Genomic DNA, 18,462 nt, shown 5'->3' on the forward strand with positions numbered 1-18,462 from the left:
GGGACCTGATTGGGACTAAAAGCCACTCTTGCTCTTGTCACCCCTGAGAACCACCGTGGGTTCCTGTCATCAGAGTTGGGTCACTGAAGTCTCTCCCTTGCCTTGAATCCCAACAGGCTAAGGAGAGTGCCTCGTGGAATTCCCTTTCTTTGGTGTGAAGATGGTTGGGGCCCATTCATTATTCATTCATTCATTTAAGCAATCACAGAGCTCCTGCATTGCAAGGAATAGAGATGAGATTTGGGACTCACCCCTGGATCCCAGAACCCACGTCCCAGATCCTTTCCACTACCCTAGACAGTGTGACTGAACCCTTCAAGCAGTATGTGGAAGTGTGTGGTGAAGGCACTGTAGGTGGCTACACCTGGAGTCTTAGCTACTCAGGAGGCTGCGATCCGAGGATCATGGCTCCAAGGCAGCCCAAGTAGGAAAGGTCATGAGACTCTTATCTACAATTAACCACCAATAAGCAGTCCTGAAGTGACACGGGGTGAGCTGCACACTCCAGGCCCTCCCCTTTCCCGGTGTGGGTTGGACTGGGTTTCCCTTTATTTCTAATTCCAAGCAGCCCTGCCTTTCCCCGTCCATCCCATTCCCACTTTGGTCCATCCCGACGTCCGTCCATCGAATGTGTCAGTCCATGCAGCACTACCTGTCGGTCGTCACGCACATTCCAGATGATGGCTAAGTGTCTCCACCCGCGGCCCCTTGTCGTGGGAAGAAATACTGCCTGACAGATCGTTTGGGGTCAGCGGGAGAAGGGCCTGGATCCCTCTTGACTTGAGGTGACAGCTGTCAATCAGTGTGACAGACGCGCGGCGCGCCCCTGCCCCCGCGATGCCCTCGGATGCCGCTGGGGGGAGCCCGAGACCGCGGCGCCGCCGTGGCCCGCGCCTGCGCAGTGCGGTCCTGCCCCCGCATCGCCCAGTCCGGTGCTCAGAATAGACTAAAAAAAATAAATGCGCTGGAAAACGAAGTTAGATCACAGAGAGAACGGCCAGCCACGACGCGGGAGAGCAGACCACAGCGCGGCAGAGGAGCAATGCGTTCTGACCCGGACACGTGCATTCGTTTTCCCCTGAAAATTAGTATCTAAGTGAAACTCCAGGTGGGAGCGCAGCGTGTGTCTATTCGGGACTCTGCAACCCGGCCCCCGGGCACCCGGAGCCTGGAGAGGGCGGGGCCTGAGAGGGCGGGGCGTAGATAGGGCGGGGCCTGAGAGGGCGGGGCGAGAGGGTAGGGCTTGAGAGGGCGGGGCCTTGGAGGGCGGGGCCGGAGAGGACGGACAAGGATAGGACCAGGCCGGGGAGGGCGGGGCCTGGGAAGGCGGGGCCGGAGAGGACGGACAAGGAGAGGACCAGGCCGGGGAGGGCGGGGCCTGGGAGGGCGGGGCCGGAGGGGCGGGGCGGAGCGCTGTCAGGACAGGTACAGTTTGCACCCTGTGGACTGGACGGGGAGGCGAGCACTCCGCTCAGCGGACCCCGGTGGTGCCCGGTGAGCGCGGTAGGCCTACCACCTGGCCCGCCCGCGTTGTCTCCCAGGCTGGCTGCTGCACTGTGGCTAGGACGAGCTGATGGGAATCTGCTTTGTTCTACTAACCCCACGTGACGCCCTTCTCAGCCCAGTTCTGTTTATGCACCCGCAGACCCTATATGCAGGACTTGCCTCCCCCCGTTTGCCCCATCGTTTCCGCATCTGAAGATGGAATGTGGCGGACTGACCCCCACCCGATCGTCCCAGGCCACACAGGCGCTGGGCACACTGGTTGGAAGTGCAGGCAGGGCAATCCACCCGAGCCCCGCTGTGAACACCCCACTGCGGGCCCCACTGAAGGCGCACCTCCCCTGACCTGGTGGCTGTTCATTCACCTCTGCCTCCCAGCTCACACCTCATAAAAACCCAGCTCCTGCCCAGCCCTCGGGCACACCCTCCAAACCCGCGTTTGTGCCTGTCCTCCCCTGTCCATGATAGTGTCCAGCCTATTCCTTTTCCGGTTTCTACTGTGCTCCCACGGGCTATAGACACGAGTGATGTCAATCTACCCGCCGTCCTCACTGAACACAGCACTGGGAAGAGACGTTGAGCATCTCCATTGTGTGGCATTTCCACAATAGCCATGCAGGGGAAGAAAATTATCCCTAGAAGAAAATATAGCCAGGTGCTAGTGGCTCACGCTTGTCATCCTAGCTACTCAGGAGGCTGAGATCTGAGGATTGCAGTTCAAAGCCAGCCGGGGGCAGGAAAGTCTGTGAGACTCTTATCTCCAATAAACCACCAGAAAACCATCTCCATAGTCTAGCTTGGTCTCAGCCACACATTTCCTGTCCCTCTGTGCTTTGTTTCTTGTATATCCCTTTGTTCCCTTTCTTCATAGTGGGTACCTTTGAGGTCCTATTTCCTACCAGACCCATGATAACAATTACACGTCCATTCCATCCCACCCAATTTGCCCCCCCTTTTTTTTGTTCCAGTACTGGGGCCTGAATTCAGGGCCTGGTGCTCTTGATTGGCTCTAACACTTGAGCCACACCTCCACATCCAGCTTTTTGCTGGTTAATTGGTGATAAGTTTCTCTCAGATTTGGTTTTGTACTACAGACTCCAGCCTCAGAACTCACACTCCTGAGCAGCATGAGCCACTGGTATCTGTCTTCATGTGAATTATTTGGGGGGTGTAGAACCAAGCATGTGAATGACAGCAAAAGATTCCTCAATCGTACAGTATAATTCCTCCTCTCTTTCTCTGTGTGTGTGTGTGTGTGTGTGTGTGTGTGTGTGTGTGTGTGTGTGTGTGCATGCACGCACCAGTACTGGGGCTTGAACTCAGAACTGTGAGCTCTCACATGGCTATTTTGCTCAAGGCTGGCACTCTACCACCTGAACCACAACTCCACTTCTGGCTTTTTGCTAGTCAACCGGAGATGTGAATCTTACAGACTTCCCTGCCCATGATGGGTGGCCCTCAGATTTCACTCCTGAGTGGGTAGGATTACAGGCTTGAGCTGCTGTGCTGGACTTTGGCTTCATTTGAAGGGTGATGCTTTCAGATGTCTGCCATGGTGCCCCTGTGGCAGCCCTGGGTGGCACTTGGTAACTGATCCACAAATCTGGCCAAGACACGTTGTCAAAACCTGCAATCACTCTTTCCTCTAAGTAATACATGCATGCTTTGGAAACAACTCCAGCTGTTTAGTGCCTGTGGCGAACGGAAAAGCTATCTCAGTAGACTTAGCCTTGGAAGCAGAGGCAGCCACTGGACTTCATTTCTAAAGGTTAAGCTCAGCACCAGTCTTTGCTTTGGAATTACTCATGGTGGAAGCGCTCTGTCACTGTTTCCAGTGAATGTAAACAACAGTTACATTCCTCTCCATTCTCTGCATTTGCTTACATTTACAAGCACATTTCCCCCCCCCCCCCCCCCCCGTCTCCCCCCCTCCTCTCTTGTCCTGAGGCTTGAATTCAGGGCCTGGGTGCTGTTGCTGAGCCTCTTTGTGCTCAAGGCTGGTGCTTTATATATGAGCCACAGTGCCACTTCTAGCTTTTTCTGAGTAGTTTTATTGGAGTTAAGAGTCTCACAGACATATTTAACCTGGGCTAGGTTTGAACTGCAATCCTCAGACCTCAGTTTCCTGAGTAGCTATGATTATAGGTATGAGCCTGTATCTGAGTGGAATGGTACACACCTGTGGAAAACTGAGATTGAGAGGATCAATCTTTGGGCAGAAAAGTCCTCAAGAACTTATCTGCACAGAGGGAAGCTGGATGTAGAAGCATACACCTGCAATCCCAGAGAGGACAGGATGCCTTAATGCAGGGCTGAATGCTGCTCAGGTGCTCACCTGATGGGGAAATGAGACACTCTCCTAAACATGACCAGCAAAAAACAGGGCTGGCCAAGTGGCTTAGTGGTAGAGTACCAGTGTAGCAAGCTCCATGCTCTGGGTTTAAACCCTTTCATCATGATCATCACGACTGAAGGGATGTGTATGGGCATGATAGTTACAAAAAGGTAAGAAGAAAGAATTATAAGTCCAACCAAAACAGGGACAGTGTTTATCTTCAATGTGTTTGGTGACAGAACTCAGTGGCAGGCCTTTTCAAGACTGTGACCCTAAAATATGTGTAGAGAAGTGTAGAGAAGTGTGGGGCAAAGGAAACACAAGTCAGCCAGGCTGACTCCAATTGACTATGGGGGGAAAAAAAGCCCGAAGTGGAGCAGTGGCTCAAATGGTACTGTGCTAGCCTTGAGCAAAACAAGCCCAGGGGCAGCACCCAGGCTCTGAGTTCAAGCTCCAAGTCAGGTAACCCCCCAAAAAGAAAAAATTAAGCCAAGACGGGTGGCAACGTGCTGGGTGAACAGAAGGAAGGGTCAGGCTGTCCCGACCCTGCTTCCTAGGCCAGCAGGAAAGATGGGGCTGGGGCTGAGTGGTGCGGACCCCCTGGCCTGTGGGAGGGGAGCCGGCACGGGAAGCATGGCTGGCGGGGGTGGCTGGAGAGGAACCCGGTGCTCCCCGACGCCAAGCATGCGGCCAGGACGGGGGAGCGCCCGCCCCGGCCCGGACCAGTCCGTCTCAGCTCCATTTACCCCGCCCCCAATGGGATCGGAAGTGGGGAGCTGGGGACCCTGCGCCCCTGCGGACTAGTTGCCCTCTGGGGAGGGGCTGAGCACAGATGCGGGGCTCACCGGGTCACCCTTCCCGGGCAGCCTCCGCAGGGTTTGCCTCCGATGGGGATGAAAGTTGATCAAACTGTGCAGTGGCTTCTCAGGAAATGTCTCCTTTGTTCCCAGACCTCATCCTATCCAGAAAGAAAAGCGACTTTATTACCAAAGTCATGCATGCTGCAAAACTCTCTCTCCAGTACATACGGGTACATAGTAAACCGATGTAGACATGTAGATACATCTCCTTTTAAATCATCTTAGAAATTATGTATGTTTTCATATCTATGCATAGATGTCCCTTTGAATATATATATATTATTTTTAAATCATTTACCTGACACATTTCTCTCTTTTCATTCTTCCTAAGGCTCGCATGATCTATGTCTCATTTATGTACTTATTTATGTATTTAGGCCAGGACTGGGGCTTGAACTTGGAGCCTCATGCTGTTGCTTGTTATTTCTTGCTCAAGACTGGTGCTTTACCGCTTAAGCCACATTCCCACTCCTGGCCCTTTGCTGGTTCATCAGAGAGAAAGGTCGAATGGATTTGACTTTCCCGGCTGGCTTTGAACCATCGCCCTCAGCTCTCAGCTTCCAGTCTAGCTGGTATTGCAGGCGTGAGCCACCGGCGTCCAGCCCATGCTCCCCCATGCTCTCCCCTCGGGAGGCCGGGTTCTCTCCACAGAAACCACAGAAGCCATGAATCTGGTTCTTTCTGGTTCTGCAGCAGACTTGACCAGAACTTGCATTTCACTCAGATTTTGGAAAGCTTGAAGAAACAGTCATTCTTTGACAGCCCTAGGGAGACTGAGGAAGGAAGATTGTGAGTTCAAGGCCAGCCTGAGTGTATAGTGAGAATCCATCTCAAAATACCAACAAAAAAGGTTTATTTGTGATAACAAATGATACAAAAATATAGCTTTTGAATGTAAAAACAAGTGTGAATATTTTCTAGATTTGCATTTTATAAAAATCAGAAGTAATGCTAGATTTTTACTATGCAATATGTCTATAGGAAATTTAGAAAATTCAAAATTCAATATAATACTGAGAAAAGAAAAATGATCTTTAATGTTATAGCTGAGATGTACAATTTCAAATGTTATAGGATTCTCTTCTCAATATATTTGCAGGGGTTTTATATGTTTGCTTGTTGTTTGGGAGGTTAAAGGTAGAGTTATGTTCATGCTAGCTCTCTACCACTGGGCTACATCTTCAGCCATTCATTTCTTTTTTTGGGGGGGGGGTCCAGTCATGGGGCCTGAACTCTGGGTCTGGGCGCTGTCCCTCAGCTCTTCAGCTCAAGGCTAGCACTCTACCACTTGAGCCACAGCGCCACTTCCAGCTTTTTTTTCTTTTTGCTTATGTGTTGCTGAGGAATCGAACCCAGGGCCTCATGCATGCAAGGCAAGCGCTCTACCACTGAGCCACCCTCCCAGCCCTCAGCCATTATTTTCAATATTTATATACAATTAAAATTATAATCTTATGATACACATACTGTAATTTTCATTGTACAGTATTATATTACATGTTCTGCACAAACAGGAATGTTCATAGTTATGTAATAATCCTTCATGTGTTTTATTTATTTTTGAATACTCTCCTACTGATATTTCCAAAGAAGAGCTAGAATATATTATGTTTATGTATCACATCCTGAGAAAAAGTTTTGTGCAATGATGTGGGTAGAAATGTAGGGACATATTAATACTAGAGATATTTATTTCTTACAATAGTATCACAAAAGCTATATCTGGGAAATTTCTTTGTGCAAACATATTACATGAACATTTTATAATATGCAAAGATTTGTTCTATGTACTTTCACACATACCAGTTTTACTGTGAACTGGTGTGTTTTTTGTGTGTGTTCTGGTCCTTGAACTTGAACTCAGGGCACTGTCCCTGAGCTTCTTTGTTCAAGGCTAGCACTCTACCACTGGAGCCATGATTCTACCTGTTTCTTTTTGGTAGTTCACTGGAGATGAGTCTCATGGACTTTCCTGCCTGGCTGGCTTAGAACCTCAATCCTCAGATCTCAGCCTCCTGAGTAGCTAGGATTACAGGTATGAGCCAGTAGCATCTGAATTTGGTTTTTATTATCTGCAGTCCTCATATTCTTCAAAGTCCCCCCTAACTCTTTGTGGTAAACACTCAACTTTGTTCCTCGGGGAAATACAGGATTAAGTTCCTAAATGTCTCTGGCCCTATTTTTTCCCAAGTAAATAGTGGATTCCTTTCTTTTATGTGTGTTTCTGCTAAATAACAACTTACAGCTTATTGCTGGTTTGTTACCTTTGAAATCATAGCCAGCAGGACTAGAGTTCCTGCCCAATGACGCTCAGCTCACACATACTTTCTTCATTAGCCATATCACTGCCTTCTTATTGTAGCAGTTTAGGACAGCACCTTAGAATTGGGGACATTTTAAACATTTAAATTACCAACGATATGGGGGGGAAACTAAATAGACTGGGAATTTTTTCTCATTTACATAGTAAGAATGGGAAGGCAGAATATTGCCTTGTTTAACTTTTACCTCTGTGAACACTCGAATAACCAGGAAAGCTCTAGAAGTACTGATTGTAGGTTTACAAATAAATGTTATTGAGTAGGCAGATTCACAAACATGAAATCTGGGGAAAACAAGGATCAGCTGCTCCAGGAAAAGTAAGTTCCCAGTAGTGAAAGAAAACAGCATGGTAAAATTCTCTGTTATCTGATCAGGCCCATCATTTCTGATACCCTCATAATACAGAGCACACACTTAAAGTTTGCATATTTTCAAATCTCTTTGGTTCAAAGTAGAGAGAAATCTACTCTCCCCTTGTGGGCCAACATTATCAATCTTTATCTTACAGGTGGCCAATAACATCAATTGAACTTGTCTGGCAGGAAGCTTGAGATAGAATCTGGAAGGGGAATTCACTATTCTGGCCAAAATAACCAGAGAAAGCAGCGGTATTTAACTCCAGTGCCTGTTTGTGACTATGTATATTACTTGCAAATCATTTTTCTCATAGTAATATGACAGCCTCAAGGAGAAACAAAGGAGAAGAGCAGCTCCTTTGCTGCAGCTAAAGCAGCGCTGGTGGAAGGTCTGTGCTGGGCCCCGAGCATTGCTCCAGGCAGTGATCATCTCCAGACCCCACCCTCAGTGCAACCAGCAAACAGCCTGGAAAAGCACATTGAGTGACATCTGGAAAATAAACGATAAGCACAGTGTTACTTGGGGAAGGGTGCTGAAGTTATTGATATTATTACTGAAATCATAAGTACTTTACCTCGTAAGAAGTAATCTGAAAATGAAGAAAATGAAATTTTCTTCTTTGGAATGTTAAGAAAGGGATACTTTTAGAAGAAATATTTTCCCCATTATTCCAGAATAAGCACTCATCTTTATTTTATTTATTTCTTTTTGTGTGGAGCTTGAACTCATGGCTCACGACCTGGGCACTGTCTTGAGCTGTTTTCTGCTCAAGGCTAGCCCTCTTCCACTTTGAGCCACAGCTCCACTTCCAATTTTTTTGGTGGTTCATTGGAAATGACAGTCTTACAGACTTTCCTACTAGGACTGGCTTTGAGCCATGATGCTTAGATCTCAGCCTTCTGAGGAGCTAGGTTGACAGGCGTGAGCCATCAGTGTTGCTATTCACACAATGAGACCTGGGAACGCAGTGTCTGGTAGGCAGAGTGGATTACACCATGCAGGTAGAGAGAAAGCTTATTAGGAACACTAAGGACTTATATATGGCATACACACAAAGAAAGTAAATCTTATGGTGAACATGTGGCAGTTTCCCAAGGCCACAGGTTTACAGGAGATATATGTGGCCAAAAGGTTACAGGGGATATGTAAGACCAAAAGGTTACAAGAGACATACAAGGCACAAACGTTTACCTAGGGGAAGTCTAGAGGGATGGCTGATGTGTTTCTGTGTATATGGTGCCACTGAAAGGTGGCGGCAGGGGTAGGGGGTATGAAGAGCACATCTGGTGCCTTCCTCCAAGGTTGTGGCCAGGACTTCCTGACCAGTGCCCAGACTTGGAAGGAGTTTTCTCCTTCCCTGGAGGCAGCAGCTGGGTATCCCGAGCACTGCCAGGACTATGGAGGCGCTTTCTCCTTGTTCACCAGCGCACATAAACCTTACACAGCACATGAATCCTCAGGCGGGGGTCATGCGAGTCTGCATTTCAGACACACCAATGCCTGGATGCATTAATCATTAAAAAAATGATTTGAAGGGCTACTTTTCCCAATGTATTTGTGTGTCTTCACCTTGACTTGAATGAATGTATGACAGTCCCAAAAGTGTGTGTCTCTCTTGGCAAAACCCATTGTCTTCCTCCAAGCCACAACAACATGCGAACTCAGGGTAGATAGCGGCGCTGTCACCAGCCCCAAGACTCTGAAAGAATGATTGCTTTCCACGGTCAGCTTCCCAACTGCACTTGATATGCTGGTACTTACAACAAGAAATAAAAGATGCTGGAGTTCTTTTCACATTGTAACGTACGTGCACACGTTTAACATCATATTTTCCAATAAGGCTCTTACTAAGTTTTCTACTACAAGAAGAAAAGAGTAGGTGCAGGAAACCAGCAGTGTCCTGGGAGCAGGAACACCGTGCAAATACTTACTTGTTGCTGGTGGACAGGGAAGGAGAAGGCTCAGAGGAGGGGCAGCCCTTGGGACCAGTCAGACTTTTCAGCCCAAGACAGAAAACCTATTTCTGACTGGGGCTGGTCCACAGGACAAACCAAAACTCAGGAGCTGGCTTCAAACACGGGTGGCATTGGCATGCCATCCCTCCATCCCCAACAGGCTTATTAGCAGCTCCAGTTTTGTTCCATCTCTTAGTTTTCCTGCTCAGTGATGACTCACATCTATGGTGCAGCCCAAGCAGCTTCTAGGCATGAGCTGACTGCTGGTTTCATAGTGGAAATGCGCCTGCTATCTCTCCCTTACCTGGCCTTGCAAAGATGTTTGTGGGTGTGTCTTCCTGGTGCCCTTGGGTTTGCTGCTGCAACCTGGGAACAGCTCAGGTCAGAAAGGGTTGCACAGGCATCAGGAGACCAAAGCTGCAAGACAGGACATCGGGCCAGATGGAGGGAAAGACAGACATCGGGCCGGATGGAGGGAAGGACAAGCTCCGGCCATGCCACCTGGAACAAAGCTGTGTAAAATCTTAGGATTCCTCTCTCAGCCTTCTCTCTTCATGGACAAAAATGCCCAGTTCATAGTGCTGTGATGATTAAAGAAGATAGCACATATGCAATTCTGATCAGAATGGTAGATTGCTTCTTCGTTCTTTCTCTTTCCTTTTTTTTCTTTTTTCTTTCTTCCTTCCCTCCCTCCATTCCTTCCTCCCTCCCTCTCTTTTTTCTTTTTTTTTCTGACAGTCCTGGGGCTAGAGGTTTTTTCTTTTCTTTTCTTTTCTTTTCTTTTGCTCTAGGCTAGCACTCTACCACTTAGCCACAGTGCTACTTTCGACTTTTTCTGCGTATGTGGTATTGAGGAACAGAGCCCAGAGCTTCATACATGCAAGGCAAGCACTCTAACCACTCAGCCACATTCCTACCCTGGGATAGATTCTTAATGAGTTTTAAAGAGAAATTAATTCTGAGGTTTTTCCCATTCTGGCCTTTCTGCATAAACAGCAGTGACCACCAGGAACCACGAGGTGGCAGTGGTGTCCCGGCAGGTAATGGACAGAGGAAATGAAAAACTACTGGACAGACACATCTGGCAGTGGCAGGAAAGCATGGGGGACCAGGAGTCCAATTCCTGCTGTACAGAAACCAGGCCTTGGGACCTTGATCAAGGTCTGCATTGATCTGTGGCCTTAATTTTTTTAAGCAATCCTGGAGGCAGATTCCCCATTTGGCCTTTTCTTTTCTATAAAAATGAGAATCTTCTGTATTCTAGTCACTGTGACTATAATCTCACAAACCAAAGACTACCCAACAGCCTTGGTTGTTAATATATACTGTTTTAAAACAAGGTTTTATGAGGCATAATTCATTCATTTATTCCTAAATGGTAGGGGGAGGGGGCTGAAAGAGTTCATGTCATTTTGTCAGGTGACTGATGGGCTATTCAGTTACACACAGCTCAAAAAATCATCCTTTGAAGCATGCAATTTTGGAAACCTCACTATTAAAGAAAAGTCCTACTGAGCAAGCTTTAACAGTATATCTCCATCATGTAATTATATTTTAATGTCAAGTTCTTAAAATGACTTAAAAGCAGCAGTTCAGGAGGAAAAAAAATCTCAGGTGTGAAATGAGTTAGAATATTTGGGGTAGGAAGAAGACTGGACAGGAAGTGGTGGTATTTAATTGGGTTTAAGGATAAACAGGATGGCTCTCCACTTTTGCAAGAGACCCATTGAAGTTCTAAGGGGTCATCACAAATTTCTTCATTCTGTGATGATGTCTGAATCCTTGACCTTTAATTCTCAGCATGCTTTCTGTCTGTCTGTCTGTCTCTGTATCTTTTTGTCATCCCAGGGTGAAGCCTACTGAATTCTTAAACCTGGAATGTGGACCGGAGGATTTTCTGGGAGCTGTAGAGCAGATGAGTTTCTCAGGTTTCCTTCATCTTTCCTAAATCCATACTGTGCTCTCAACAGTACCCGATGAAAGGGAAGAATAATTCACCAAGGCATTTTACTTTCATTTCTTCTGGAGAGGGACTGAATAATAATAATGAACAGTTTTGGTTTTTCCTCTGTATTATCCTTCCCTCATTTCAAAGAGGCAGCCAGGTGAACGAGGGAGCTCCTTTACCTCTGGGTCTGGGCAGTTGGTCGTGAAGTGACAGCAGAAAGCCCACATTCCATGAAGAGCCTTGGAGGGCTGAGCCACAGGACTGCTCTCCCCACCCCAGCCCCACCCCCAGGAGTGGAGTCAGACTCACATCCCGTTGCTGTGAGTGATGCCACAGGGCCCAGGAGCCGCCCGCCACAGGGCAGCTGTTCCCGACACCTGGAAACCTCCCTGGTCTTCAGGGAGCCTCAAAGCCAGTGTGTGGGAAGGAGAGCGGGTGCATTTGTTTATGGAATGGGGAAGCTGTTGAAATGGAAGAAGTTCCCACAGTGAGAATGGATGTGACCAGAAGTGCTGGGCCCACAGCTCCCTCCTCAGATCACACCTGTAGGCCTGCACGCCTGACACCTGCACACCTGACACCTACACACCTGCACACCTGACACCTGCACGCCTGCAGCCTGACACCTGCACACCTGACACCTGCATGCCTGCACACCTGACATCTGAACACCTGACACCTGCACACCTGACATCTGAACACCTGACACTCTGCACACATGACACCTGAACACCTGACACTCTGCACACCTGACACCTGCACACCTGACACCTGCACGCCTGACACCTGCACACATGCTTACCTGACACCTGACATCTGCACACCTGACACCTGCACACCTGACATCTGCACACCTGCACACCTGCCACCTGCACACCTGCCACCTGCACACCTGACACCTGCATGCCTGCACACCTGACACCTGAACGCCTGACACCTGCACACCTGACACCTGCACGCCTGACACCTGAACGCCTGACACCTGCACACCTGACACCTGAACGCCTGACACCTGCACACCTGCATACCTGACACCTGCACACCTGCCACCTGCCACCTGCACACCTGCATGCCTGCACACCTGACACCTGCACACCTGACACCTGCACACCTGACACCTGAACGCCTGACACCTGCACACCTGACACCTGAACGCCTGACACCTGCACACCTGACACCTGCACACCTGCACACCTGACACCTGCACACCTGACACCTGCACACCTGACACCTGCATGCCTGACACCTGCACACCTGCATGTCTGCACACCTGACACCTGCACACCTGACACCTGCATGCCTGCACACCTGACACCTGCACACCTGCACACCTGCATGCCTGCACACATGCTTACCTGACACCTGCACACCTGCATGCCTGCACACCTGACACCTGCATACCTGCATGCCTGCACACCTGATACTTGCTGGCCTTTGGCTCACTGCAGGATGTGCTTATCTCTAGGCCCAATATGGCCAATCTTCCAGATTTTGTTCCTAATAAATGACAAGAACACCATTTAATCGATGTCAAGCAATATGTTTTAATTGGAGGTTTGATTGGGTACGCCTTATCAACTAGCCATAAGATTAATTAATAAGCATTTAAAGAAATGCAGATAAAATACCAACTCTTGCCCCTCATCAGAATATATGATTGGCATCAGAAATCCAACCATGAGCAAAAACAGCCAGTTCAAATAGCTTCTCTTAGTATTCTAAAGTTCCAACCTCTAGGCTTTCCTTCTTCTGGACAAGTGCTGTCACTTTTCATTCAACAGTGCTTACTTGTTGGCTGGTGGGCCCAGTATTGCTTCTTCAAGACCAGCCATATCCCACACATTCCTTTGCAGCTGAACAGTGAACTAAAAATAGCTGAAAGGAAACCAGGGCATTTCAACAGAAAATTATCTGCCTTACCCAGTAGGGCAGAATCCCCAAGTCTCAAACACTTCGATCAAAGGCTACTTGAACCCTGGTCCTGAAAGTCTCTCTGGTATGGGGATAAGTTCAAATCTTAAAAGAACTTGTTAAAATTTCCAAAGTATGCTGTTACCTTGGAAACATAATAGGGTTGAAAAATCTTTCTCTACTGAGATGCAATTTCTTCAATGGCTTGTCATCTGGTATGAAGCCTTAACACTCAACCACTGAGATACTAAAAATGTATTAGAGTAAGGACAGGAATCACACAGGAGTCGCAGCAAGGGGACAATCCACACAAACAAAAAGGCATCTGAGACCAGCCTGAGGTGCTCGCAGTGCTGCAGGTGAGCAGCTTCAGAGATGAGATTGAGAGTGAGTGGTGTGAACTGTGGGTACTTGCAGAGGAATGAGTCACCACTGTCATTCCTGAGCAGCTCAGCCTTGCCTCCCAGGACAGGGACTGCGTCCTAGTCCATAAAGTAAGGGTCCAGACTCCCCACCACAGATTTGCTCCGTTCAATTCCACTGGACAGTCAATGAGAAAAGAACAGTTAGCTCAGTGAAAATCTGAACAATAATCAATAGGGGTAAAAGTAGAAAATGAAAGTGACTTTCAGGGAAGTTAAACTGCCCATAGAGCTGGTATAAGAGGTAAATTCACAAATGCAAAACCATGTTAGAGATATCTCTATTTTTGGTTTCATTCAAAAGAGCCCCTGGTATTCTCTCAAACTAGCGATGTGGGTCAATATGATCTACTTTTTAATTGTACTGTAACTTAGCTACAAAAATCATTCCACAATAAGAAAGTTTTAATAGTAAAAGTCTAGAGGTTTATAATACTGTATTAAAATACTTTAATATTTACAATTGAAACAAATATATAATTCGTCATCTCAGTGTTACTTCTTCAATTTCATCTTCTACATAATCAAATGCTTTCAGCGTTGTCTTATTATTTGCATGTTTCAATCGGTGTCTATTTCTATTAAAATTTCTTCCTTCACCAAGGAGGAAGTCTTCATCTTCATCCTGTTCTCTAACCCTGCTGTTTTTCTCCCCTGGGCAAAAATTCAGAGGGTCACAGTCACCTCTGCTGGTAGGCAGAGAGCCTGGGTTGCTGCCCCTTGCAGAAATGGAGCTGCTGAGAGTAGTGCCAAATAGTTGCTCCATCAGGTTAGCTTTTCTCTCCTTTCTTGTGATTAAGTCCACACTGCCTTTACTGGAGTTATCTATATTGGTTTCTGGCAAATCTACAAAGCTACTTTTTTGGCTATATGGGGTGCCAAATAGTTGCTCCATCAAGTTAGTTTTTCTTTCCTTTCTTGCGATTAAGTCCACATCACCTTTACTGGAGTTATCTGTGTTGTCTTTTGGGAAATCTACAAGGCTACTTTTTTGGTTACACGGGGCGCCAAATAGTTGCTCCATCAGATGAGCTTTTCTCTCTTTTCTTGTGATTAAGTCCATACTGCCTTTACTGGAGTTATCCATACTGTCTTTTGGCAAATCTACAAGGCTACTTTTTTGGCTACACAGATTGGACTTCCCTGACATTTTTACAAATGAAGGCACGTAACTCCCAAATGAAAAGTCATTTGGAGATGCTGGACTTCTAATGTTTCCTGAATTCAGAGCATCTCCTTTTGGTGTTGCAAAGCCGATGTCCTGCAACTGATATCCATTGAACGATCTCTCAGAGGGTTCAGGGGACATGTTTGTTTTAGTGCTTCTCACCAGGGCGAGCAGTTTTGTTTCCAACTCAGGGAACAAGGGTGCAGAATGATGTCTCCGGGGGGTCTGAGAATATTGGAGTTCTTTGTTGATTTGGTTCATCTTAGCAAGGAACATTTCCCTCTTGACTTCTTCTTCCTTTTCTTCCAATTTGTCAACCTGTTGAAGCTGATATATTTCCATTTGGCACTGTCCAGTTTTCAACTCTGGCTTTTCTTCTGTTTCTAGTAAAGGCATCTTTTCATCTTGTTCTTTGTCAACCTCTTCTCTCTCCCATTCTATATGAAATAAAATTTCAAAGTTGGGATTTTTATAGAACTATTGCCAAAAAGGAAAACTCAATTCCTATCTTTCACAAAGTAATACTTTGAAATGTAACTTGGGTATTATAAGTACAGTGAGGATGTATACTTAATATTTCATTTTTGTACCTCATACTCTGGGATTAGGGAGTAATAGTTAATACATCTTGCATTTAAGAGTCACTTTTACAGGGAAAAACTTATTCTTCAATGGTAGATCGAGTCTCTTATTTTTATTTACTTATTTATTTTTACTGGTCATGGGGCCTAAACTCTGGGCCTAGGCATTGTCCCTCAGCTCAAGGCTAGCTCTCTACCACTTGAACCATAGCACCACTTCCAGCTTTTTCTGCTTATGTAGTGCTGAGGAATCGAACCCAGGGCTTCATGCATGCAAAGCAAGCATTCTACCACTGAGCCACCTTCTTCTCAGCCTCCCCAGGTCTCTTTTTTTTTTTTTTGTTCCTTGTGGTACTTGAACTCAGGGTCTGGGTACTGTCCCTGATCCACTTTCTAGCACTCTACCACTTGAGCCACAGCCCCACATCTGTGCTGTTTTTTTGTTGTTGGTGGTCATGGAGCCTGAACTCTGGGTCTGGGTGCTATCTCTCAGCTCTTCAGCTTAAGGCTAGTGCTCTACCACTTGAGCCATTGCGCCACTGCTAGCTTTTTCTGCTTATGTGGTGCTGAAGAATTGAACCCAGGGCCTCATGCTTGTAAGCAAGCACTCTACCACTGAGCCACATTCTCAGTTCTCTTTTTTTTAACAACAAATATAACACTGGTACATATTCTGATGGGTTGTGAGAGGGATGGATGGATGCATGAATGGATGGATGGCTAAAGACTTTTATACTTAACTCTCTAGATGCTAAATCCTGAGAAAGACATGACATTCTTTATGTAATATTCTGACAGCAGATACAGTAACTAAAATCTAACAGAAAACTTCAAACTCTAAATGCAGAACATATAAATCTCCTAATGTCAGAAACTTGCAAACATTCTCACTGATGTCAGATCATTCTAGACAGTCTCCAAAAACAAAAACAAAAACAAAAAGGTCGGGCCAGGCATTAGTGGTTCATGCCTATGATCCTAGCTACTCAGGAGGCTGAGATCTGAGGGTCATGTTAGAGTGCTAGCCTTGAGCAAAGAAGCCCTGAGGTTAAGCACCAGGACTGGTATGCATGAGCACACACACAGACACACACACACACACACACACACAGATACACAGACACACACACACAGACACACACACACACACACACACACACACACCACAAAAAGTCACTAAGCACAAAGATAAGTGATGGTCTTCTGCTGTTTTATTCCTTTTCCTGTTGCCTAGAAGGAATTGAACATTAATACCAAATTTTATTTATTGTAGTAGTGTAACACATGAAACCATCCTGCTTCACACATTAGCCAAGTGTGATAATGTAAATACATAGCTTCTATTTAAGTTATAATGTATTTAAATATACATGGCCACACACACATACATCTATAAAACAATGGGTCATAATTTTATGTTCCATGAACTTCAGCTCAAAACCATAATAAGCTGGGCGCTGGTGGCTCACACCTGTAATCTTAGCTACCCTGGAGGCTGAGATCTGAGGATGGCAGTTCAAAGCCAGACTGGGAAGGAAAAAAAGTCCATGAGACTCTTTTTTTTGGGGGGGGGCATCTGGCTGTGGGGCCTGAACTCTGGGCCTGGGTGCTGTCCCTCAGCTCTGCAGCTCAAGGCTAGCATGCTATCACTTGAGGATTAGCACCACTTCTGGCTTTTTTCCCCCCTGCTTATGTGGTGCTGAGGAATCGAACCCAGGGCCTCATGCATGCAAGGCAAACGCTCTACCACTGAGCCACCTTCCTAGCCCCATGAAACTCATCTTCAATAAACCACCAGAAAACCGGAAGTGGTATTGTGGTTCAAGTAGTAGAGTGCTTGCATTGAGCTGAAGAGCTCAGGGACTACGCCCGAGTTCAAGCCCCATGACCCACAAAAAGAAACAAATAACAACAAAAGATTTTTCTTTGAGCTGGATGTAGCATAGTTCTATACTACATACATTATATCTTCATACTATATACATTAATTGTACACATGATAACTAACAGTCCTACTCTACTCCCTGGGTAACTAATACAGCGTAGAGTCTGGGATCCTTTGCTCATGCCTATCAGGCATTTTATCCAGACAGAAATGAACTTAGTCCTGAACTTCATTTCCATTATCTACAAACTCTGTGAATTGGCTCACTGAATTTACATTAACTCTGAGCATATTAAAGACTTAGTTTATAAAGTAAAATCAAAGAACAATGATATGAATGTATACAGGACAACATAACTCTCTGATGTTTCAGCTTAAGCTGGTCTGTGGACCACAGCTTCAAGGCCAAGCTCCAAACAGCAGCCGTCCTCCAATTATTTCTTCAAGTTTTACTTAAAACCAAAGCATGTTTTTCCTTTTTATCTAAGTTGTGTCTTTGTGGAATTTATCCGCCTGAACTTGTAATTTTTCTTCTTTCCTTAAAAACTTTGTTCAAATGTTTGTGACTCTTGATACACTGCTTCCTACAACTGCACTTGCCTTTTCTTGTTCTGCACAAACAATTTGCAGTTTAGTGGGAAGACATCAAGGGGCCCTGACCCTTCCTTTATCCAGGGACTCACAGCCCGTGTAAACCAACTCTATTACGTACCACTCTCCAGCTTTTCCTCCTCCTGCTCTACGATGGGCTCTCCTTGATCTTCACCGGACTCTTCTTCCTCTACCGGTGAAGGCAGAACGGTGGGTTCCTTGTGTTCCTCTTGCTCTGGGGACTCCAGATTCTATGGTGAATTTTTAAATGCAAATCCACACATAGGGGAAGAGGAAATATCAAATTAGAAATTAAAGCCAATTTTCAGTGAATAAAGCAACGAATCACATGTTCTGCTGCGAATTGCGCTTCTAGCTAAAAATTTAAGCATTTATGAACTACATCAGAACCACAATAGTGGAATAAAACCAAGAACCTACACAAAATTCTGAAGATAAGTTGCAGAAGAGCTGTTTCTTTAGGCAAAAAAACCCAAATCTGGTTATTAATCAAGTTAACTAGAAATGGCTGAAGAAGAGAAGCTGAAGAAACATGTAACACAGCTGGTGACAGCTGACCTGAGCTGTTCTACATTATGTCCAAAGTCTCCTAATGAGTTTCTA

The 18,462-nt window shown here is 46.2% G+C and overlaps 1 protein-coding gene across 3 annotated transcripts in view; it reads right to left on the reverse strand.

The window, feature by feature from the left end:
- Window positions 1–14,046: 14,046 nt before the first annotated feature.
- Window positions 14,047–18,462, reverse strand: part of LOC138818940 (lebercilin-like) — a 49,212-nt gene continuing 44,796 nt past the window's right edge. For 2 of the 3 annotated variants that reach the window (XM_070010076.1, XM_070010075.1), the window contains 2 exons: window positions 17,960–18,089; window positions 14,047–15,218 (listed from right to left, as the gene is read on the reverse strand). In XM_070010076.1, the coding sequence (XP_069866177.1) occupies window positions 14,098–15,218; window positions 17,960–18,089 (1,251 nt within the window). In that variant the 3' untranslated portion in view covers window positions 14,047–14,097. Of the gene's footprint in view, window positions 15,219–17,959; window positions 18,090–18,462 lie in introns of those variants that run through there. The other variant, XM_070010077.1, reaches the window with a different exon arrangement.

Source organism: Dipodomys merriami, unplaced genomic scaffold (genome assembly GCF_024711535.1).
Source record: "Dipodomys merriami isolate MVZ:Mamm:240054 unplaced genomic scaffold, mDipMer1.0.p SCAF_8, whole genome shotgun sequence".
Classification (NCBI taxonomy): domain Eukaryota; kingdom Metazoa; phylum Chordata; class Mammalia; order Rodentia; family Heteromyidae; genus Dipodomys; species Dipodomys merriami.